Source organism: Trichechus manatus, unplaced genomic scaffold (genome assembly GCF_000243295.1).
Source record: "Trichechus manatus latirostris isolate Lorelei unplaced genomic scaffold, TriManLat1.0 scaffold00121, whole genome shotgun sequence".
Lineage (NCBI taxonomy): Eukaryota > Metazoa > Chordata > Mammalia > Sirenia > Trichechidae > Trichechus > Trichechus manatus.
In genome coordinates, this window is record NW_004444057.1 from 7,512,477 (window position 1) to 7,538,349 (window position 25,873).

The following is a 25,873-nucleotide window of genomic DNA, read 5'->3' on the forward strand; positions in this document are numbered from 1 at the left end:
ATATATATATATATATATATACACATATATATATATATATATAAACAAACTAGATTAAATGAACTAGATAATATTTAGTTAGGAATTTGACTTTTACATTTAGCATATAATGAAAAGAGAAAACTATCCTATTTTATAATTAAAATGGCAAGTTAAACTTTCCTGCCATATGCAATAGTTTTCTACACATTAAATAAAAGGCAGTTTATTGATACACTATAATGTGGTATAGACTCAGAATGTTTGCATTAATTAGAATAGGAAATGAAGCAATGTTTAAGCATATGCCACTCTGAGAATAAAGCTGCAGATACCATGCAGTTTTGTACTCAAGAAAAAATTCTGAATTCATCCAATTCATTATAGTTAGCACATATGTGGTTACAAAATAAATAGCATGGAACTATTCATGGCATATATAATTCAATCATAAATAAATTCAATCTAAGAAAATACTGACTCAGAGCTTTGAAAATCAAAGTCGAAGATCTCTTACACATTAAAATGTTAGATTTATTTTTTTTATAATATATGGAAAATACATACGTAGTCCAAATGTAACATAGTTATTCAAAGAAATTTAAAACTGCTAACATTGGTTTTGTAATTTGGAGAGTCATTCTCCTCTCCTTAGGGGCTTTCCTCTGTTCTTGGGGGTCAGGATGTGGATACTGCAAGGAGTGGGGACTCTTGGTCAATACACAACTCACTGTGGTCAGCTCTCTGGAGCTCAAGCAGGCTCCTGCCTCCTGGGCAGCCAGGACCATAATTCAGTGCAGCCATGCCCAACAGGATTGCAAACGAATGCAAAGCAACTATTAACCAACATGGCGCTCTGACATTCAATAGCATATCATTCATTCATTTGTTGGTGTACGTATTTATTGAGAAAAGATTTACTAAGCTCTAAATTTTATGCAATTTTATGTGACGCCCAGGAGACACAAAGCTACATAGAGCTGGAAGTAAGGGCAGCTCACAGTCTGGAGACTGAAGAACGCACAAGTACCGGTGACGATATGATAAACCCTGTAATGGAGAAAATGGAAAACATCACAGAAGGGGCTGATTAATTTTGCCCAACAAGAAAATGCAGGTTAGGGAAAACCAGTTGCTGTCAAGTTGATTCTGATTCATGGTGATTCCATGCATTTCAGAGTAAAACTACGACCCATCAGCTTTTCAACGGCTGTGATCTTTTGAAGTAGATCTCCAGGCCTTTCTTCCAAGGTGCCTCTGGTGGATTTGATCCACCAATCTTTTGGTTAGTAGCTGAGTGCTTAGTAGTTTGTACCACCTCAGGACTCTATGCAGGTTAGGTAGGGATGGTTATAAAGAAAAGTGATATCTGATACTTACTTAAAGGACAAGTAAGGGGAAATCAAGACGCTCCTGGCAGAGAAGATAGTATGGGCAAATACAGGGCAATGTGGTCAGGTATGGCATAGGGAAGAAATGTGGGTGTGTGGTAGGAAGTGGTTAGAGATAAGTCTTGAGTACAGACTGGATCAGGTCCTAAAGGGCTTTGAATATCCAGGTTAAAGATTTAGGTCTTTATTTAGAGAGGAAAGAGACAGAGAGCTTATCGTAATTTTATCCTAAACCAAATATCTGATACTGAAGAACAACCACCTCAGTAAACCATTAGGATCTTGATCCTGATTATCTAAGTATAATGAATAATCCGCCTCTTCTTTTCAGTGCAAAAAAGGTGAACACAAGTTTTGTTTGACTAGAGAAAGATTTAGAAATTTAAGAAGTCAAACAAAGAGATAATTTATAAATTTAATATAAAGGATTAACATTTATTAGACAAATTCTGCCTCCTAACTAGTTTCTCTCTCTTCTCATGTCCCATTCCAATTCACTATGAAAAGCTTTCAATTACTCTCCATTGCCTACCAAATTAATATACCACTTTATTTGGTAAACCCAGAATAGCACCTTACCCACTTCTCCTGTCCTATCGCTACTTCTAGAATATAAGTTTCCTGAAGCCAGGGTCTAAGGCATCTGCTATGTAATGAATTACTTAATATGGCCCTTCTAGCCACAGTCTTGCAAATTGCACCCAAGTGATTGGGGCGGGACTATGTGATAGGGTAATTGTGGCCCACCAAGGTGATTGGTTAGTTTTGCCATCCCGCTAGGCTTGAAATGAGCCACTCTAGAGGTGGCAGAGAGAAGAGCCCACCACCACCAAGGAAGGAGAGACTGGCAGCAGAGACCAGGCGACAGAGACCTGGCAGCAGGAAATGGCGAGGTGGGCTTCCTGGCCCTTGGAGAGAGAAAGCTGAGTGCCTCTGGGCAGAGATTGAGGGCTAGGGAGAGGCATGCCTACAAGCACAGCTGGGAAGAGGCTGTCCAGTGGAAGAACTGTATCCTTGAGTGTTCCTGAATCTGAATGTTAACTGTTACTTCCCTAATAAACCCCATAATTGTAAGTATGGTCTGTGAGCTCTGTATGGCCATTGTGATGAATTACCAAACGCAGCAGAGAAATACGGAGTACTGCGGGAAGGACGGTTGGTGTCAGAGTTGGTAAAGATGGTAGAGAGAGGAGGCATGTCTGACCGTTGCCTCATACAAATCAGTCTTGGGCTGTTGATCTGGATTCTCCCTTCCCCTTGTGAAGTTAGAGGAGGTCAGACGCTGGCCCCAAGCCGTTTTTATAGTATCAAGTTAACAGATGCGTAATATGAGCCCAAAAGGAAGTCTATGCATGTTCCATGCTGATGATTTCGTGTGTGTGTGTGTGTGTGTGTGTATGCACACACTATTTTCCTATACAGTTTAAGAAAATCAAGCCAAGTGTAGGTAGTTCTATTTTTCAACTCTCATAGTCATCTGACTGTCAGGTTATATTGAATGAATCAGATTCACCATGCAGTGAGCCAATCAGCAATGCTGACCCTACAAACAATTAATTTGCTCAGTTTCACAGACTTAGTATTTCACTAAAAAGGATTAACCTAATGCAAGTTAGAAACTCAACTCTCCTATAAAGAACAAATAGTCTTCATCCAAAGACAGGAAAGGGAAGCTCCAAATGGACATCTTATTCTCAAAACAGACTGTAAGCATGGTGGAGAAGAAACCACGCAGGCTGGGCACCTTGACATCTAGGCCAGGGTCTGTATTATTTTAAAGGAGTAGGGAGGCAGTGGAGTGTCCACAGGAGCACAGCTGCAGGAGTCAGAAAGGCCCAGGTATGAGCCCTGTTTCCTTTTACTGGCCATGTAACATTGTGCAAGTTACTTAACCTCCCTAAACCTCAATTCCTTCATCTATAAATTTGGAATAATTATACCTATCACACAGGGCTATGGTAGATGACATAATATATGGATTCGGTGCCTGGCATATCATATTGTTGTTAGTTGCTGTCAAGTTGATTCTGACTCATGGCAACCCCATGTGGGTAGTGTAGAACTGTAACACAGAGTTTTCAAGGTTGCGACTGTTTGGAAGTAGATTGCCATGTCTGTCTTCTCAGGTGCCTCAGGGTAAGTTTCAGCACTTAACCATCTGTGCCACACAGGGACTCCTATGGCATATCATACTCTGCTCCTATTATTACTACTCATAATAATAAACAACATTTTACTGAACATTTACTTGAAGAAATTGAAGCATAGAGAGGTTAGGAGCTTGACCAAAGCCCCAAAGCTATGACACAATGAGGTACCTTATACATGGTATGCATTTCATAAAGAGTAACTGTTATTTTTGCTACCACTACCTCTGTTTTCTTCTATTACTGCTACTGCTACTCTTCTACCATTATTTATGATGACAATATGGTATTTGAAAGTAGAAACTACATCTCTCATGTTCACTGTTGGATGGCTGTACCTAACACAGTACGTGGCATATCAGTATATTTTATCAAATGAATTCAGGTCACAGGCCCTTTATTGGTAGTCCAGGACTTCTTCTAGCCAATGGATCACAACGTAATATTGTCCAATACAGTGCTGGAAGACGAGCTCCCTAGGTTAGAAGGCACTCAAAATACAGTGGCTGCAACAAGGGACTCGAACACAGCAACAATAGTAAAGATGGTACTGGACTGGGCAATGTTTCGTTCTGTTATACATGGAGTCGGCATCATCCATGGCAACCAACAACAACAATAGTACATGTAGCTTATATCCTTAGCCCTCTGTATTTCCATCTCATCAACCCAGTTCACTTTTAAAGAGGTCCTGGAAATGGACTGACACACCATCCTGGTGGGGATAGGAAATTGTCACCGCCCAGACTGCCGCGCTTTAATAAACCAAACAACTGCACTCTCTGGGTGCTGAATTAATTTCCCTGACTCCTGTACCACATGAATCTTTAGTACCCTAAGGAGTATCTTTCTCCCTCTCTTTCTAGCTATTTTCAATTCAAAATTAGAAATTATAAGGCTCAAAGCTCAAGAAGAGAAATTAAAGGGTAGCTCACTGTGCCATGATCGTGCACCAATGGACATTCTGTAATCTGTCTGCTCACAATAAGACAGAAATCTAAGGCTTGCCCAAGAATGGATGAGCTGTACCATGACTAAGAAGCTCTGTTTCATCTTTCTAAATAAACAGAGGAGGACATACAAATATATTTGGCTTTAATTTGAACACATTCAAAACACAAAATTAAAGGTGTCAATTTCTTTTTTCATAACTACTCTGACGGCAATAAACAAGCTCTAAGTAAATAAGATGTTGACTGCATTTATGATCCACAGCAAAAAAAGAACCTTTAATTACTACATTCTGTCTCCCAAAGCAGATTTTTAACAAAAAATTTTCTTATGTCTTTGTGTCTCTAGTGCTTAGGCAAGATCAGTGTCTTGAGGAAGTCTTTCTTCATTCCAAAAATGGCTTTGACAACATAAACCCAGAGGCCTTCTGAAACTGAAGTCTTCGTTGCAAAGAGCACCTGGTCTATCAACCCCTCAATCATGGTACCGTTTATTTGAAACAACTCTTTCAGTCATTTCCCCAAAGATTTTATAATCGTTGCCATCTTCATACCTGTTTGGGCTGTTCTGTCACTATAAAGCAGCAGGGTATTGTGCCTTCAAAATACGATGCTTACCAATGCACCGAGAGCCATCTGTTGAGGTTACGTATCCACGTGGACAGACGCAAAAATAGCTTCCCACGGTGTTGGAACATTCACCAGTTTCACATATCCCAGGAATGATGCTGCACTCATCGATGTCTAATCAAGGAAAGAAGGAGAAGACAACTGAGAAGGGACTTCATTAAATAGCTTTTAAAAGGGATGTTTTTAAGAGCCTGAGAACACTCATGGTTGATTAGGTCAGATCATATAACCCTGAAGATACTCTTGTTTCAGGCCCTAAAGAATTTCTCACACATATCTATGGGAACTGAGATGAAAGTAAACTCCCATGACAGTAAAACAAGGCCAACTAAAGCAAAACTCTATATCCTTTTTTTTTTAAAATGTAATTTAAATTGGAAATAAGTAAAGATGTCAAATGTTTTAGTTTCCATTCTACATAAGCTAGGAATTATCCTACTAGAGTCTTAAAATACACACACACATATATGGATTACTTTTAAAATATGGAATAACCACATTTGAAGATTTATAGCTAATTCTCCCACTAATTATTTGAACCAATGGAGGGTGGCAAGTTATATGTGTGTGTGTGTATAAAATTTTTTTATTTGGCTTTGAGATATATTTTTGTACTTATATATGAATACGGGTATATTGGATGTTCTGGGAATTGACCTCAATTTAAAATAATACAGAAATGTGGCAATGGAAAACTTGGGAGGCTTTGGGAAGTGTCCAGTTTTCCTATTGTACCTCCCTGCACTTAGCCATTCAGCTTACTGAATGCTGGGAATACTCTATTCCCTTTCACATTAATGAAAGGTCTACTTTCTTTTAAATTTTCCCTAAAGCACAGTACATGGCCATTTATATAAGCTTTAATGAATTCTTCTAGTTCAATAAGCAGAGAAAGGTGGAAAGTCACACAAAGCTAGAAACAGGTACATTGGCAGTGAACTGCTAATACATTTAAAAGGAAATGAGTCATTGTGGGGGAAATTAAGCCACCTATGCCTAGAAGCGGAGCCCTGGTGGTTCAGTGGTTAAGAGCTCAGCTAGTAACCAAAAGGTCGGCAGTTTGAATCCACCAGCCGCTCCTTGGAAACCCTACGGGGCAGTTCTGCTCTGTTCTACAGGGTCACTATGAGTTGGAATCGACTTGATGGCAATGGGGTTTTTTATGCCTAGAAGCGGGCTGTGCTTTTTTTTTTTTTTTTTAAGGAACAGAGTTAGCAAAGACCAGTGAATATAAAGAACAATTATAAAAACCCAAAACATAGATAATGACTGAAAAGTTAAAGTAAACCTGAGCTTTTAGTTTCTCAAAGTTAGATTTTTTTTGGAATGCATCAAGAAAAAAGACAGAAAAGATAATTATATTCTTACTGACAAGGAAAAAATTTTAAACCCCACAATCAAAAAAAAAAAAAAAAAAAAGTTTGGTGATGCCTTTCTTGCATTCCTATCTTGGTCTATTATTTTTTTACACATTTATTCTGACAAGTCAGTTTTGCCTACAAGCTGTGTCATGAAATAACTATAAGCATGTGAGTCTTCTTGGCATGTTCTTATATATATAAAAAAATTACCAGATTCAGACAGTCTCTGAAATAATATCTTCATTTGAGGCTTAGCAGTTAGCCACTAAAGGCACAGTGGTACAAATCAAAACCTACCAATTCCCCAAGAGAGATCACAATTCTAATATGAATTGACTATACGAGGAGCAGATACATAATGTGGTGAAAGAGTCACCATCAGACTTAATCCAACAAAACGAAACCATCTGTGCAAAATTAGGACCTGTTGCCTCCTCTGTTGCAATCTTCGTGCAGCGCATCCTAATAAAACTGAACATGGATTCAGAAGAGAGATGACACTAGAACAAGTACACATTGATCACGAAATAAACTGACTGATCACCTCTAGGTAAGAAAGACAAAAAAGAGAATAGCACAAAACAGAGCAGGAAGCGGTACAAAAGTGAAAGACCAACACTTGCCTTCTGACCTCCTTACATCTAAAGTTACAGCAGCAATCAAGGAGCTTGTAGAAGCCAAGACTGATCCAAATTCTTAAAAATTAGGATCCTTAAGTCCTTTATTTAAGCAATAACTTTTATTTCCAGGCATTTTCTTTCATAATAAAGAACTTCTTTGTGCTCTATTTCCAAATACCCTCCCTGACAACAAAAAAGAGTAGAGAACTGAAAGATGTTTGACATTTTTCTTTTTGGAGGAAAAAATAAATCTGGTGAATAGAAGAACACATGGAGTGATATTAAATGTGTGGGTTTTGTTTTAACTATTTTATTGTACAAAAACTCTATGCGTTCAACAATTTTTCCTCAGAATTAAATATAGTACCTTAAAATGTTAGCTTCAAAATAGTTATATGTAAAAGGTTCCCAGTAAAGTATCTAAGGATTTTGTATGAAAAGCAAGAATGCTTTTCATTTGTTTTTGGGTCTGACTTCCTCTTCCAAAAAAAACAGGTGCATTTTTTTCCTGATCAAAACACCCTGCATTTTGATGCATTCCTGCCCAATATTTACATATCAATTTATATTTTAACATTAGCATTTATATTTAGAAGAATTTTTGTATAAATTTAGCTTTTTTTGTAATATTCTTCAAGACCATATGTTGTAATCATATTTGGAAGCAATATCTTCACAAATACAAAAGTATTTTGCCTAGATATGAACAAGTGTGCCTAATGGCAACAAACCTAGACATGAGAAAAGGCAAAGTCTCGAGGGTCCCTGCGTAGTGGAGTCCCTAGGCAGTGCAAACAGTCAATGCACTCAGCTGCTCATCAAAAAGTCAGAGGGTCAAGTACACCCAGAGGCAACTTAAAGAAAGGCCTGGTGATTTACCTGGAAAATATCAGCCATTGAAAACCCTATGGAGCACAGTTCTACTCTGACTTACATGGGGTTGCCATGAGTTGGAATCGACACCATGACAACTTTTCTTTTTTTAATATGTGGTAAGCATGCATTCCTTGGTATAATTCATGCTCTATACACCTAACCCACCTCCACTCATCTTCCCTTGAACTTTTTTAAAAAACTTATCAGTTTGGAGGCTTTGGTCTTCAAGTACCAGAAAAAATGATCCAAACAGATTTAAACCAGAAATTTAACAGCTCGCATATCTGGAAGCTGAGAAGTGACATGGACTTCAGGATTGGTTTAAGCCAATGTCTCTTGATCAATTTCTCTTGAGACGGGCTCAGTTATGCCTTCCGCTGTGTTCTGATTTCATCCTTAGGCTGTTTTCCGTCACGGGGGTAAAATGGCTGTAACAGTTCTAGACTAGACATTTGACTGGGACAGTTAGAGAAAGAGAGGATGTCTCTTCCAGGGGCTCTCTTCTAAAAGGAAGAAATCTTTTTCCCAAAAGCCCCAGGACCCAGCAACCCTCTCCTTTTGTCCTAATGTCCTGATTGGCTCACATGCCAACTTCTGAATGATTTCTATGGCTAGGATAAAGTGTTGATTTGTGTAGGCCTGAAGTCCTGAATCAATTATTGTGGCAAGTGGAATGCAGTTAGCTTCACACTAATGAAAAAACAGCATGGGCCAGTAAGTCTGAAAATACAGCATATCTGAAGAAGAGCACGTGTACCAGATTGGCCGAGAAATGGATGGAAGAGAAGCTCAGTAAGTTACGCATGGGCCAGATCCTAGAGAGCCACTGCATAGATTTTAACTTTTATTCTGAAGGTGATGGGAAGTCTATGAAGGAGCTTAAACTAAACAGCAGTATTACATAAGCAAATCAATACTTTAGAAGGACAATCCTTGAGTTTAATGTGGATGAGCAATATGATAGTCTAGTGATAAACGATGAGAGCCAAACGTAAGGTGTTATGATGATGAAGAGAACACGTGTTCAAGAGATATTAGGAGAAAGCAACAGGACTTTGTCACTGGATAGACATCTCAGACGTTTAGCTTGAATGACAAGATAGATGGCGTACTATTGAGAGAGAATGGTACACAGAAGGAGGAACACAGTTTAAAGTTAAACAGTTTTGGACATAGTGAATTTAAGATGTTTGAGAGAAACAGGCAGAAATTCTAACTTGGCAGCTAAAAATTTGGATATGGAAATCAGCAAAGAGGTAAGGGATGAAGATATGCTTTGTGATTTGTCACCAGGTGTGTCAACTGCATTTGAAGTTGTAGCAATAGATTAGATTTCCAAAGAAGACCTATACATGAAAAGAGCTGAATTTCAGGAGGAACCCTGAGAATTACCAGCATCTAAGGGTAAGTCAGAGGAAGAAAACCAGTGTATGAGACTGGGAAGAAGGATTAGGGAGGTAAGAGGCAGAGTATGAAGATGGAGGCTAAGGAAGGACACCATCAGCAAGGAAAACGTTGTTAACTGTGTCACAGAAGGGTAAAGAAAGAGAAGAACTGAAAAGTATTTGCTAATCTGAAGAAACTGAACACAGGTTTTTTAAAAAAGAAAACTAGATCTAAACAAAACCATCTGAGAGATTTCTGACTGCCAAACCACGTAACCTCATATTTGTCAACCAACATTTACTGTAAATCTTATTCAAAGCAGAATATAATGAATAATTTGGTAAGTAGTTCTAAGTGTGATCTCAGATATCACTGAATTCTAAGAACATCGCCCTGTCAATTCTAATATGTACATGTCATACGTAAAAGCAGCTCATGTAACAATTATGTTACAGAGAACTTAGGAAAAATAAAACAAGAAAATTTGTTTTTAAAAAGCGTTCTTAGAATATTTTCTTTCCATCAATGCAATGGAAATACATGTATTTGGCTTATTCTGTATATTTTCTTGGTATAGAAAAAACAAATATGTATGTTACACAGTGAACTTCTACTCATTAGAATAGTGTTTGACATTAGGAAAATCATAACTAAAGTGTGTTAAACACAATGAACAGCTACCTATTTCAAGCTTTTATAAAGGCAACAGACATAATCAATATGATAAAATAAATCAGTAGATTATTTAGTGTGTTTTCCTCTGTTTCAGATTTTGAAAGTGTCATGGATTAAACTGTGTCCCCCCCAAAATATCTGTCAACTTGGCTAGGTCATGATTCCCAGTATTGTATGATTGTCTACTATTTTTTTTTCTGATGTGATTTCCCTATGTGTTGTAAATCCTATCACTATGATGTAATAAGATGGATTAGAGGCAGTTATACTGATGAGATCTACAAGATTAGACAGTATCTTAAGCCAATCTCTTTTGAGATATAAAAGAGAGAAGCGAGCAGAGAGACATGGGGACCTCATACCACCAAGAAAGCAGTGGTGGGAGCAGAACGCATCATTTAGACCTGAGGTTCCTGCACTGAGATACTCCCAGAACAAGGGAAGACTGATGATAAGGACCTTCCTCCAGAGCTGACAGACAGAGAAAGCCTTCCCCTGGAGCCAGTGCCCTGAATTTGCTCTTCTAGCCTACTGGACTGTGAGAGAATAAACTTCTCTTTGTTAAAGCCACCCACTTGTGGTATTTCTGTTGTAGCAGCACTAGATGACTAAGACAGAAAACGTGGTGTGTATTAACTGTGCTCAGAATTTCATTACACAGACAGAGCTTTATTTAGATATAATTCACATACCATACAATTCACCCATGTAAAGTATACAATTCAATGGTTTTTAGTATATTTACACAGTTGTGCAACCACTACCACTACAACCTAATTTTAGAATATTTTTTGTTCCCCCAAAAGAAACTCCATTCCATTCGCAGTCACTCCCATTACCTTCAGCCAAGCCTTAGGCTTCTTTAGCCAAGCCAGTTAGTATGCATTTTTTTCTCTTACATACAGTTTCCTTCTGGGAGGGAGGGCAAATATTATCCCTAGAATCTTATTGTGATATTTTTTTTTTCCTGTACAATATAAATGTATAGGTAAAATTTGGGAAACAAAACTGTGAAATTTCTGAGCTATTATTCTGCTTATTGGAAATATTAGTTTTAGCTGTGTTCTATGCCTTGATCAAGGGTATATTCATGGAAAAAGGTTGAATGAGACTGAAATTTAAACAAACACGGAATATTTAGCTTACTGATTATAACTACTGGGCCATAATAGGCAAAATTTCTTAAATAAAAATTTTTTTGAAATAAAAAAACGAAAAGATTCTAATTCTTTTAAACTCTCAATCTAACTTCCTTAAATAATAACATAAACAATTAATTGGGCATCTACTATTCAATCTATGAATTCATGAAGGCCTCAATTTGACACATAAACCAAACCAAACCTGTAGCCATGGAGTCGATTTCAACTCAGCAATTCTACAGGACAGAGGAGAACTGCCGCACAGGGTTTCCAAGGAGTGGCTAGTAGATTCGAACTGCCGACCTTTTGGTTAGTAGAAGTAGCTCTTCACTACTGCGCCACATACCATGTACCAATTATACGTGACTCTAACCTCCATAGATTTATAGTCTATTAGGTAAATAAACATAAAACAAGGCACAATATGATTGATTCCACTAGAGAGGGCCAACAATGTGCTATAACAATATAGTATCACAATTTAATTATGAGAATCAGCAAATGGCTCTAGGAAGACAAGGTAGTGGATAAAGGATCCTAAAGAATGAGGTAGAACTTCAACATCAGAGGTGATGGGGGAGGTTCTTACAGAGAAAATTATGAGTAAAATATGGACCTAAAGCCATGCATGAGGAAAGGGTAGTAGATTCCCATGGGCTGAGGACATTACAAGGGAGTAGAAAATAAAACTAGAAAGCTAAGTGAAATACCTAGAATGCCATTCTCTGGAATCTAACCTTCATTTGTTGGCAATGAGGAGTGAATGGAGAACATTAAGCAGCAAAAGAGAAAGATCAGAATTTCACTTTTGGCAGGGATATCTTCCAATGTTGATAAGGTAGAACAGCTGGGGTAAGAACGAAGTAAGAAATAGCAGAGGTGATGGCATAGTTTTTAAGCTCTGGTTAATGAGGATGGGACTAGTAAAGGAAAGAATAAACACAGGACTATCCTGAAAGTAAAAGCAAGAATAAGGGAGAGGGATAGTACGGTTTCATTACTGAGCTAATGTTAATAAAATCAGTGAAGTTAGGAAAAGATTTCTGGGTAAATTGATGGTTTCATCCTTAACATTTTGAGTTAATAACATCTAGAAAGCAGTGAAAGTCCAGGGTGGAACTTTGGAAAGTGGCTGGCAGCAACGGAAACCATAGTTAAAATCATCAAAGTGTATAAAATTAATAAAACAGAGAATATGAAGTGAAGAGAACAGAAGACACTAAAGATAGTTACTAAGGGGATATATAAATTTGAAAAAAGAGATTCAAGTGAAGATAACAGAAAAAAGAAAGAAGTCATCAGGAGTATTAAAAAGATATTTAAATGTTAAGAAAGTCAAGTGAGGTAGGCAGAATAATGGCTCCCCAAGGACATCCATGTCCTAATTCTGGAACCTGTGATTATGTTCCTTTACGTGGCAAAGGGGAAATAAGGTTGTTACTCAGTTGACCTTGAGATGGGGGGATTACCCTGGATTATTGGGGTGGGTCCAATATAATCACAAGGGTCCTTCTAAGTGGAAGAGGGAGGCAGAGGAGTTGGATTCAGAGAGAGATTTGTTATGCTGCTGGCTTTGAAGATGAAAGGGGACCACATGCCAAGGAATGCAGGCAGCCTCTAGAAGCTGGAAAAGGCAGGAAAATGGATTCTTTCCTTTAGAGCGTCCAGAAAGGAATGCAGCCCTGCTGACACCTTAATTACATCGCAGTGAGACCCATTTTGGACATCTGACCTGCAGAACTGTAAGATAATAAATTTGTGTTGGTTTAGGCCACAAAATTTGTGGTTAATTTGTTACAGTATCAATGGGAAACTAATATATCAAGGAAGGATATTTAAGAAGAAATCAGATAATCAAGAATAGCAAATGCTTTGAGGGATTCAAAAGAACAAAGACAATTTTACAAAAGGATAAGAAATAAATAGGTGGTGAGGAACTTTAGACAGCTGGCACAGATCAAGCTTTAAGAAAAATTTACAGCAACGAAAATGAGCAGGATATAGCATAGCTAGATGTGACTAAAGAGATTAAGGAGAGGTTTTGTGTTATTAATGTATTTCAGGATGGCCCTAATTGTAGGTAAAGAGGACTCCAGGAAAGAGAAGAGATGGAAGCTAGAAAAAGAACTAATTACTGGAAAGAGGAGTATAGAAAGGTGATGGAATTAACTGCAGAGCTGGAACGTTTTGCTCTGGAAAGATGGGAAGACACTTCACCACAGGTAGGGAAAATGGAAAATGAGGATGCAGTAATAGGGTGAATATGAGGTTGAATAAGTTCATGTTAGGCAACCCCACCCTTCTTGATAGACGAAAATACAGTACAGATGTTACAAAACTTTAATGTTCATAAGAATCACCTAGACAGCTTATTAAACACACAGATTTTGACTTCCAGTTAAGACGCTTTGGTGCTCCCCTTCTGCTCAAACATATAACAGTGACAGGTGACACAGAGAAAGAGGAAAACCAAAAGACCCAGCTGGTTTCAAAATACAAGATAAACATTTCTTTGGTACCTGATGGCAATATGGTGTGACAAATACTAAAACAGGACTTGTACCAGGTGAAAATAGTGACTCAACGGGACCACAACAAAAACAATAACAACAAAATGATGAAAAGGGAAAACAGAGCATAACCTGGGATCAGGAAAGGCTTCCAGGGGAAAGTGACAGTTAAACTGAAAGCTAACAGATAAACAAGCATAAAACATGCTGGGAAAATGAAATGGAATTTATCATTTTACAGGTAGAGGTAGTACACACAAAGACGTGGAGGCAGGAGGAAGCATGATTTATTTGAGGAACTAAATTAATGTTAATGTGTTTGAATCACGGAGTGTTTAGAAAGAAATGAGGCTAGAAAGGTAAGCAGAGGATGATCATGCTTTATCCTGAGAACAGGCGATCCAAACAGGGAAGTGACATGATCATATTTGTGTTCTAGAAAGACCACTGTGGCTGCAATGGATTGCAAGTGGAACAAGTAAAAGATAGGCAGGTCTCAAAGAAAGTTGTCACAGTAATCCAGAAGAGAGATGACAGAGGTGAAGACGAACAGAAGTGGATGAATTAAAAATATATGTAGGAAATAGAATCCGTCCAAAAGTCTTGGTGATAAAATGGTTGTGTTAGGTAAGGGAAGGATCAATAATGGCACCCAGATTTATGTCCTGGAAGAGAACAGATGGTTGCGCCAATCTGAGATCAGGTCGATAAGAAATGGTAATGTATGGGTAGAGTGGGTGTGGGGAGTTAAAGACAGGCTGGGACATGCTGAGCTTGAGATTCCCATGAGGTATCTGAAGTGTACAAGACTGGTATGTGGCTGCGTACAAAGGTAGGACAACTCAGGAGAGATCTGAGCTCCAGTTTTGGGAGTCAAGTGAATTTACATGATATTTTCTGCTGGGATGTCAGGAAAGACAAGGAATGAGAAAAGTCCACCCAGACACCCTGATGAAGTAAGTTTCACTTGACCGGTAAGGATATTACCTAGATTACAGTGGGTTCTGGAGTAAGTCACAAGAAACAGAGAATGACCGCAAATAATTCCTTGATAAGTTTGAGGTGAAGAGGAAGGAATAGAGAGCAACTGCTCAAGGCGAAGATGGAAAGAGAAGGATATATTTTTTAGAAGGATGGAAAAGACCAGGTGCCTGTCGTTTATCAGGTTAATATCAATCTTTTTGTATTTCAGAGTTTTACTATATTATAGTTATAAATTCCTCGTTGACCCCTTTTTTTCATTGATCTAAGGAAGTACATTTAAAACAGTCCATAAGTTCACACTAATAGGCACTAAAAACTTTTTAATTAAGACTTTTTGCCTACTTAGGCAGAATAATAGCATTTTCTAAAAGGCCATTACTGTTGCAATGTAATGAATAGAATCCGTTCGGCCTGAAATCAATACTGCATCTTTCTAAACACTAATTTGGAGTAACTCAGGCATGAAGCAATGGCAGCAAGAAGCAATTCCAACACAGTGCTTTTTAACATTACAATAACAGTTGGAAAGCTGTATCTATTTCAAAATACATAAAAGTTACTGATAATAACATAGTCAAACAAAATGAGCTTAAATTTTTGGTTTGCATCCCAAAATGATATTTCTTGGGAAGTGTAGCCATTTCCCTACAATGACTTTTTCTTTTTCCCTTTTCTTTTCTAATTTACTCGGGGTGGAAACATTTTGTTTCCTTTTGTTAGTCCAAATTTAAGACACATGAGGACAAACCTTAAATTCAGAACACGGACTTTGAAGACAAATAAGACCAAATTATTTACAAGCCTTAAAATCCTGAAGAATTAAAATGATGACTCTGAGCTTGTTAGAATACTTTTAACAAATGAGTGGTGAGCTGTTAAAACCATGTGCTCCAGAAACTTTCTTTCCTTTAATCCTCCCTACCTTCCACAAATGCCTTAAAATGTTAAGATACAGAGAAGTTAAATCAAAGCCTCCCTTAATGCTAAAGTGAAACCTAAAATTGCAGCAACACAAAAGTCAGGAAATTCCGAAGTAAAATTTACTATAACCATTTCGACTTGGCAAAATCGCAAGAATTTAGTCTTTTCTGTTCCCATTTTTCTTGTTAAGTATCAGTACATCAAGGTGTAATCATAAAACCCTCAGGATTTTCTAATGTATTTTGGCATAATGCAGTAAGAACCTTCATTTAAGAAGTCTTGATCTTTTATCAATACTCTAATGATGTATTAACATATCTGTTTTTATCTTCTAAATAAATGGTATCAAGTGAAAATCTGTCCTACATTCCATTATAGAATTACTATGTAAATATGCATTCAACCCTGTGCTTTTCATAGTTATTACCATAAAAGGAAATAAACTAAACAAAGTGGTCCACTCAGTCAATAAGGCACATACGATGTGCAATTCTTACAAAGAAAGTTAATCGTCAAATTGGTTTGGTTGTATTTTCTTGGTTTTTGTTGCTTCCTTATTCTCCTGACAGGTTACATTTACATATGCCCAGTTTAAACTCAGTAAGTAAAATCACATATGCTGAACCACACAGACATAACTGTGCATATGCAATAAATGTGCTGTGTAGATGTGGGTATGGGTATGGAGAGGTCACTCCTAAGGCTGAGACTATAAAGTACACACTCTGAACTGCTCAAGCAGGTGATGGCATTGCATCGGTCCAACCAGAGCCATTCACTGGCATTCTCTGTGCACAACGACTTACATTCAAAATAGCTGATGGGTTAGACTATAGAACACCTGGAGGCTCACAAGACTGTGACTGAACCTCATTAGGACCACACTCTAACAGGGCTGATGCAGCACAGACACATTAACACTACATATGTGAATGACTGCTTTATGGTACAGGACAGAATTGTTCCTTCTTGGTAAGGACTTCATCTGGACGATTCTCGAGGGCACCAAAACACCTCAGGAGTCTTCACTGAGACTTTGAAAGACCTTCATATTTGGAATTCTCTTTTCCTTAAATTATTTCAGAGCATCTGCTTGATGATGTACGCAAAAATTAAACTTTTGCCCATAGACTTAGCATTATAAATCATGAAGTTGGAAATATTTTCTATAGTTTCACATTAACTGAGGAAATATACGGTAACGAGTATTTTAAACCACTGAAGTGCAAGCAGAAAGAAACTTTATTATTTCTCCCACTGCCTTTCCGTACTTTCACTCTTGACCGTTTCTTTCCTGACCTCAGAAAACCTCAGGCAGTTCCCTTTCCCTTTCAGATGAACAAAATGTCCACTCAACTGAACAGCAACACAGCTCTTAATTGAACTCTCATTAAGTTAAAGTTTCTCTTCCCAGCTTGAGTCTACTCCAGGCTTGGAAGCTTTCAGTAACGAAGGGAGCAAGGTCTGCTTCTATCTTCTTTCCTTTTACTTCTTCTTCCACTATCTAGCAGCTATTCTTTTCTATCAAAATTACTTCCTTGGTGATCTCATCGAGTCTTGTGGTTTGAAATATCAACTATATAACTCTCAAGTATATACTGCCAACCCTGACTTCTCTCCCCTGAATTTGACTCAAATATATGCAAGTACAAATGTCTACCTGAATGTCTAACAGTTGTCTCAACTTATCAATCTAAAGCTGAGCTCCCAGTACCTTTTTCCTCCCAGGAGATATTCTCTCAGAAGTTCTCCATCTCAGTTAACGGCAACTTCAATCTTTCAGTTCCAGAAACTTCAGAATAATTGGATTATTTTCCTCTCCTACCCTACAACTGATCTGTCAACAAATTCTGCTGACAATCTTCAAACAAAATATACCTGGAATTAAATCACTTCTCACTATTTCAACAAATAAGTGTCAGTCCAAGCTACCATCAAGTCTCATTAGATTACTGCAAATAGCCTCCTAACTGCTGTCCCTGTTTCCGGCTTTGTTCCCTTATATATTTCACCACCTAGCAGCCAAAGTCTTCCTTTTAAAATGCTGTCGTTGTTAGGTGTCATCGAGTTGGTTCCGACTCATAGCGACCCTATCTACAACAGAAGGAAACACTGCCCATTCCTGCACCATCCTCACAATCGTTTGTATGCTTGAGCCCATTGTTGCAGCCACCATGTCAATCCATCTCGTTGAGGGTCTTCCTCTTTTTTGCTGCCCCTCTACTTTACCAAGCATGATGTCCTTCTCCAGGAACTGGTCCCTCCTGATAACATGTCCAAAGTACGTGAGACAAAGTCTCGCCGTCCTTGCTTCTAAGGAGCATTCTGGCTGTACTTCTTCCAAGACAGATTTGTTTGTTCTTCTGACAGTCCGTGGTATATTCAATATTCTTCGCCAACACCATAATTCAAATTTTTCTTCAGTCTTCCTTATTCGTTGTCCAGTTTTCGCATGCATGAGACAACTGAAAATATTATGGCTTGGGTCAGGCGCACTTTAGTCCTCAAGGTGACATCTTTGCTTTTTAACACTTTAAAGAGGTCTTTTGCAGAATCCTTTTAAAATGGAAGTCAGGATATTTCACTCCTTTACTCATAACCCTCCGATGGCTCCCACTAACTCAAAATAAAGTCCAGAGTCCTTACCACGGCCTGCAAGGCCTCACACAAGCTGGCCCCAGACTGCATCTCTAAACACAACTTGTCACGCAACACTGCTCCAGTCACACTAGCCTCCTTAACGTTCCCTCAACAGCTCAGGCATGTCCCTGCCTCAAGACCACTGCACCTGCTGGTTCCTCTGTCAGGAACGCTCTCCTCCAGACAGCCACGGCTTTTTCCTTCACCTCCTTCAGGTCTTTGTTCAAATACCACCGTGTCAGTGAGACTTTCCCTGGCCATCCTATTTAAAACTCCACACCAACTAGCATTTCATAGGCCCTCACCTAGCTTTGTTTTGCTGACTGCCTTACCACATCTGCATTTTACTTATTTCTTTTATTTTCTGTCCCTTGCCTCTGTAATCTCCATAAGAGCAGGGATTTTTGTCTGTTTTGTTCACTACTGTATCCCCAGGATCTAGAAAGTGTTAGGAATTAAATATTTTTCTGAATGAATAATTTTGGCATTGATGCCCTCTAGGTGTGGCCAGCCTAAAGCTTATAGCCTTCATGGATTTTTTGGGGGAAACTTCCCAAGGCTGAAGTCTCTCACCTCTCACCCTTGACCCCAGGGACAGCTCTTCTAGCTGGCTACCTACAGCTCCTCCATCAGCCCCAGGTTTCTGGCAGTTTACCCCTATGTGGGCATCACCCACCCTCCAGGTAGACCCTGTGGGCACAGCTCCTCTCAAGACCACCCAGTGCACGTCCCTTCTGTGAGGTCCTCACATGGCTGAAAGGAACTCACGTGTCCTTTGCCTCTGAAACTCTGGAAATGCAGAACTTGAGATATTTCAAGTGTGAGCTGAATACTAGTCCTTACATTTCCCCTTCCCAACTGATTCACTAAGAACACTTTCCCTCTAAAATCCTCATTCCTGTGCAAACTCTTTCAGGATTCTTGTTCTTTTTAAACACAGCCTGAAGGTGAGTGATGGGCTACTGAAGGCAAAACAATCTTCCCCTTCTTTCCCTGTCTTCACTTCTCCCTCACCCCAATTCCTTCTGCTCACCCATTAGGCAAATGATAAAGCCAGTAGTTACATATAAAAGTATTCCTAAAAAGACCAACATAATGAAATTTTAATTATCTTTTTAAAGAGCAGATTCAGAGCAGATTCTAGACTACATTTTACTCATGAGCTCCACTCACTTTCTTGATTCCAGGCAAAAATATTAATATTTAATTATTGTTGTTAGGTGCCGTCAAGTCAACTCCGACTCACAAGGACTCTATACGACAGAGTTAGAACTGCCCCGTAGGGTTTCCAAGGAGTGGCTGGTGGATTTGAACTGCCGACCTTTTGGTTAGCAGCCAAGCTCTTAACCACCGTGCCTCCAATATTTAACTAGTGACTACAAATACATTAAAGTGTTTACGTACACTAGCATATAGGATTTCTATAAAATGCAACAATATACTTTTGTAAAAAAAAATTAAAAAATAACAATCTTCCATCTTGAAGCTACAGGTAAAAATAAAAACATACAAGAAATATTTTTTTAAAATATGAACTGAAATTTCAAATAAATGCCAGAATACTATAGTTCCTGTTCTTCTTCACTAGTTAATTATGAAAAAAATATTTTTTTCTATCATGGTAAATTAAGGAAAAATATTCCATGTGGGAGGAAAATTATGATAATCTAATTTATGAATAGCTGTATTCTCTGAGTTTATTAAGCTGAATTAATTTTCTAAGCCTACAACTAAATTTTCACAATATGGTTTTACTAAATTATTGGATGATATATATACATATACACAAATATATATAATTTTTTAAAAAAATCAAACTTCAAATGTTTTCTATTACAAAATATCTTCAGGGGCTTCAAATCTGCAGTGCTTAGACTCTAACCAAACAAGAGAGTAACCTCTGACATTTTTTTGCGAAATTTCAAGCACTTTCTTATACTCCTTCATAACAGAACTGATATATGTGTCAGCCTATAGCAGTAATTTTAGAAAGAGTCATATTTTTGTTTGTGTTGCAAAATTATATTTTAAGAATAAAATACAATACTGACTTCAGTAACATGCACATCCTTTCTTTTCAAGTGCCACAACGATTCATATCCTGCATAGTATACTGACAGATTCACAAAGGTAGAACAATTTGGAAAATTTTAACGATGTTGAGAGAATTTTCTTCTTATTTCAGGAATGGCCAGCTTTGTAACTGTAGACTAGGCAAGAGTAGGGAAGAGCAGAAAAAGAGCGTATTACAAGGAAGGGTAGGAAGAAAAGAAGATGTTAATAGATAAGAAAGGTAGACCCAGAAACAAACATAATACAACTAAATTTATTATGATCTTAGCAGGCCATTTCTTCCCTCTGGAACTCTCTGGCAAACATACTGGCAGTCCTGGGTTCCAGTTTGGAGAACACTTGGTGTTGGAAGTTGAACAGCTGCATTATAAAATTTTTCTAGTTATACTACTACTACTAATAAATCTTACAATATTGTTTCCCAAACTCTAGTCATTCAAGAACCACACCTTCATGACTACTGCTATATCCTTGAATCACTCATATTAGTTTTTACTTCATGTTTCTGTAGATGTATTCATTTAAAAAATTTAATGTAAACTTTGTTCTAAATCAATAAGATTTCTAGAAATAACATCCATGAACAGTTTTGATGCACTAGCTATATTTTTCCCTAAAACACTTAAGTTCATTATAACTATTAAACATTTAAGTCATCAAATTATCACTATTTAATTAAAACTTGTTTGGCCACAGTCCACCTAAAATCATCTACCTAGTCACTAAGAAAATAACTGTAGAATTAGATGGTGGTGTTGTTAGACTCTGTCGAGTCAATTTTGACTCATGGAGGTAGAGACACCATGTGACAGAGTAGAACTGCCCTGTAGGGTTTTCTAGGCAGTAACCTTTACGGGAACAGATTGTCGAGCCTTCTTCCAAGGGAGCAGCTGGTGGGTTCAAACCACCAACCCTTCTGCTGGCCGCTAAGTGCTTAACCATTGCGCCACCAGGGCTCCTTAGAATTAGGTGTAGATGAGATAATTTGAAGGGTGAGGCAAGAGTAGTGATAACTAAGAACAGGGGTTGGTAAACTACGGCCCATTGCCTATTTTTCCAAACAACTGTTTATGAGAACACACCCACACTCATTCATTTATGTATTGCCTGTGGCTGCTTTTGCATGACAATGGCAGAGTTGAATACTGTGACAGATTAAGTCCTACAAAGTCTAAACTATTTACTATATGGCGCTCAAGGAAAAAAGTCTCCTAGATCCCTATCTAGAAGGATCCTGATCTAGAAGTATTCTGATCTAGAAGGATTCTGCACTTGGAGTGCCTCACAAGTGTTTTGAGGAGTTTGCTGTATTGAAAAATGAAAAAGAAAATGGAAATCATAGCATTTGGGTTAGGTTTGTGCAATAATGAAAGTTCAGGATGCCATTCAGCAAAACCAAACCAAACTCATTGCCGTTGAGTCGATTCCAACTCATAGTGACCCCGTAGGACAGAGCAGAACTGCCCTATAGGGTTTTCAAGGAGCAGCTGGGTGGATTCGAACTGCTGACCTTTTGGTTAGCAGTCAAGCTCTTAACCACTGCGTCACCAGGAATCCATTTAAGAAAATTACCCTCAAAAAGAAGGCCTGATCCTGCCATCACAAGATTTAAAAAGGGTAAACATACACGTTTTAAGTTAAACTGAAACACTGGAGGACAGTATCACTTTTATGATCCCTTCCTTACCAGTTTTTTTTTTTACTGAACCTACCAAATACTTAATACTAATTTTGCCGGATAAATGGGCTTTACTCTAATATTTAGTACAGTTAAAGGAGCCCTAGTGGCGCAGTGGTTAAGTGCTTGGCTGTTAACCAAAAGGGTGGCTGTTCGAACCCACCAGCCGCTTCTTGGGAGATACAAGATTACACTAAAGATTACAGCCTCGGAAACCCTATGGGGCGGTTCTACTCTGTCCTATAGGGTGCTTGTGAGTCGGAATCCACTTGATGGCAAAGGGATGGGTTAGTACAGTTAAGACCAAAATAAAAAGCTGTTTCATGTCTATGTAACAGAACCATAATAATATTATGATACTCTATCACAAATGGGAGAGGAAGTTTTGATTTATAGTCATATAGTCCTGATAACATTCTCAAGAATTTGAAAGATGTAATCTATAGCTCATTAAAGTCATCAGTTATAGCTAGTTAAATCAAGCCACACTAAATTTAGTATAGGAGCATACACTTGTTGGTAAACAGTGCCCAAACTGTGTTCTGCCACATACCAGAATTTTAGCCACACTAGATAACCAAAACCAGTCTTGCATTTGTTCTATGTATGTTGCTGGTAGACAAGAACAAAAGTATACCCCCAAACGTTTCATAGGTAAAATGAAAAAGACATGTTAAAATGTGAAATATGAAACCAAAACTCACTAGCCAAACCAAAGCTTACATAAAACATAATAACTCACCTAATATCTACACGATAAAATTAAAAGAAACTGGCTAAATTTTTTTTATTATAACTAAATTTATATATAGACAACTAATTTTTTTTGTTTATTCATTTATTTACTGGTTTCCTATTTATTTGTGTCCTCTGAAATAAGGGCTATTTGAAATAGCTGTCTTCTGGAAATAAGTAAAAACAACTATACAGAAACATGGAGAAACATTTTCCCTGACCTTGAGATCAACAGAGTAGGTTATAATAGTTATAACGTTTTCAAAATCATTTATATTATCCTTGAAAATATAATTAATTATATTAAAATTTAAGAAAAGCAAAGTATGGCTGAGACCCACTTTATACGAAAATATTAAAGGATCACAATAAGAAAAAGTGAGATTCCTAGCCTGGGACTGAGAAAGAGAGATAATTCAAATATTCTCACAGCTTTGCTTACTCATGTCTTTACTAAATTGTCTTACTATACGCCTAAAGATAAATCTAAATTATCGGCCTGTAAATATTTTCACCGGCCCTTCACACATTTTCAACGCCTGAGTAGTGAATGAAGTATATACAAGGGCAGTGAACTGCAGCACATCTCAAGAAATGCAGTCCTGGATCATATTATATTTCAAGTTTTGTTACGTTTTTACTTGACTGCAGCAGAATCTTTAGAGTAGAATAATTCCCTACAGGCACCGAGCCATGGTAATTTGTGAAAGCTTTCGTTCCTTCCTTTCTTCTTTCTTTCTTTCTTTGGTCAATAGAAGCTACAGATACATATGGAGAAAATGATAAAACTAGAATTTTACTTTGCTACTTTAGTTTGGCCTGGATTACTGTTTTTCCATTTCCACTGTGAAGGAGTAATTATTTAGTAATCAAAGTGAAGAAATAATGAGGTACATTTCAGTTTACACATTTTTATCCTAACAGCAAAGTTCAAAACTTTCATCTGATCCTTTCATTCCATGGTAGAGTAGGTTTTTCTATCATTAACACGCATTTAATTTTATGTCTCTGAGAAAGGTGTTTTGGAGGCTCTCAATTTTTACAGTGATCTTCAGCAGAAACTGAACTGCAAGAATCGTGTGAATTACTTTACCATAATTTTTCTTATTTTTAAAAGAAGGCATGTAAATATACAATGGCACTGGTGAAACATCGGTTCCCAAAATTTGGGAAATTTTCCCTGAATCCACTAAAACACAATTTCCTGACCATTGTGTTATGCTAAATAAATCAAATCCTCTAGGTCTCAAATGTCCAATTCTGTAATTTGGGTGGAACTGGGGCAAAGGGGAGTAAAAACAGTCTTGAGACCAGTCAGGAATTAATGGATAATCTTAAAGCTCTGCTTTCACGTTCCAAACCCTCATCATCGTGACGGATTTTGGTCCATTTCTTTGTCTGTTAATACTTCCATTCAACTAGGCAAATATAAGCTCCAATGAGTTGATTTTGTTATTTTCTTTCTTTTTGGGGGGAAGGGGTAAAAGAGCTTACTTATTAGAAATTGTAGTAAAAGTAGTAAATGAAATAATAGAACTCTTTTACATTTGTCTGTGCTAGCCCTGGATCTCTTTAACAAAGACCTAAAGTGCCAAATGCTTTATCTTCTATAATACTCATAAAAACCTTAGGCAGAAAAGACCATTATTAGTCCTATTTTAAAGATGAAGGCATTAGTTTGCTCAAGATTACACAGTCCGTATATGGAATCCAGACACTGACATTTGGATCCCAAATGTTGGGCTACTCGCCATTATGCTCTCTTTTTTCCCCACATTTATTTTCTAAATTGCACTTAAAACTTAAATTGTTATTTCTGTCTACAATTTTACTCATGTTATTGGTATGAAAACTTGAAGAAAAAAAAAAGTTTGTTTAGAAGAAAGTTAAAGTGTAATCCGGATATTTCAAATTTTGATTCACACCTGGATCAATGCCTTTCTTCACATTTTTTTTTTTAACTGTGATGAAATATCCACAACAAAACATACAGCACTTCAACAATTTATACAGGTACAATTCAGTGACACTGATTATATTCTTCAAGTTGTGCAATCATTCTTAACATCTTTTTCCAAATTATTCCAGCACCAGGAACATACATTCTATGCACCCTAAGCAAAAACTCCCTTCTTTATATCTTAAAGATTACCTTTTTGGCCGAATGAGATTCTTGTGGAATGTGTATTTTTAACAGACTTCGTGTTCTTAATTTACCACTGTGTCTCAAAGAAGGAACTCTTTCTCCTCACCTCCAGGCTTTCATAGAAACCTATGTTTGTAACTTTCCATGTAAACCCTTTTGTTTAGGTTGAAATTAAAGAAGTGATGTCACTTTGGCAACTCCCTAAGAAATACTGCTGCTGGCTGACTAACACTGTCAAGGTAGCATTCAAGTTACTTAACACATGTGTTTTAATAGTGGAAGTCCTTTGTGGGAAGAAGCAAAAAGGGGTTAGGTAGGCTCTTCTGATAAATACACTAGGAAGTGGTATGTGGTAATTTTGTCTTGTATGTCAGCTCTGGGCTTCTGTTTGGCTGCACCTCAGGAGATCCTATCACCCTTTCTTCCCCCGTGGTCTCACTTTCTTGATGTGATGTTTCCATTTATGAGACACAGATGGGGCTTCTAAGAATCAACCCGAAACCACCACGGCCACCCTGGCACGTGGTTAGGATGCCTGGTCCCCATGACTTTGTTGCTGTGTTGTTAGTTGTCCCATGAAGGGATAAATGCTTCAGATTTTTATTTTAGATTTTAACCCTTAATAATTATTTTCCAAATTTGCACTAAATTTATGTTACTTAATGCTCTGCCTTGCAAGATAAATGCACCATGAGAAGCAGATCCTTAAAGCAAAGAAGGAAGAACTTTTATTATCAATTCAAGTAATTATAAGCAATTGTCTATTTTATATATAAAAAGAAAAAGTGATTGGCTGGATGCCATTTTTGCTTAGCACACGCTGGAAAGCATGGCAAGTTGCAACAGGCTTTGATTCTCAAAGCTAGTTGCTCCATTAAAGATAAAAGCATGGAAATGTTTGTAGTATCTTTGTTTATCCTGTATGATTTCTTCATCTGAATAATTAGCCCAGTGCCTCATGGAAGTGGTCTAAAGATAACCCAGATGATCTACTTACTCCTTTGGGCCAGAAGAGAATCACTCAGCAGA

At 37.7% G+C, this 25,873-nt stretch overlaps 1 protein-coding gene across 1 annotated transcript in view; it reads right to left on the minus strand.

The window, feature by feature from the left end:
* Positions 1-25,873, minus strand: part of FBN2 (fibrillin 2) — a 282,788-nt gene that overhangs the window by 133,171 nt on the left and 123,744 nt on the right. The window contains exon 7 of the mRNA XM_023738698.1: positions 5,086-5,211. Within this exon, the coding sequence (XP_023594466.1) occupies positions 5,086-5,211 (126 nt within the window). The remainder of the gene's footprint in view (positions 1-5,085; positions 5,212-25,873) is intronic.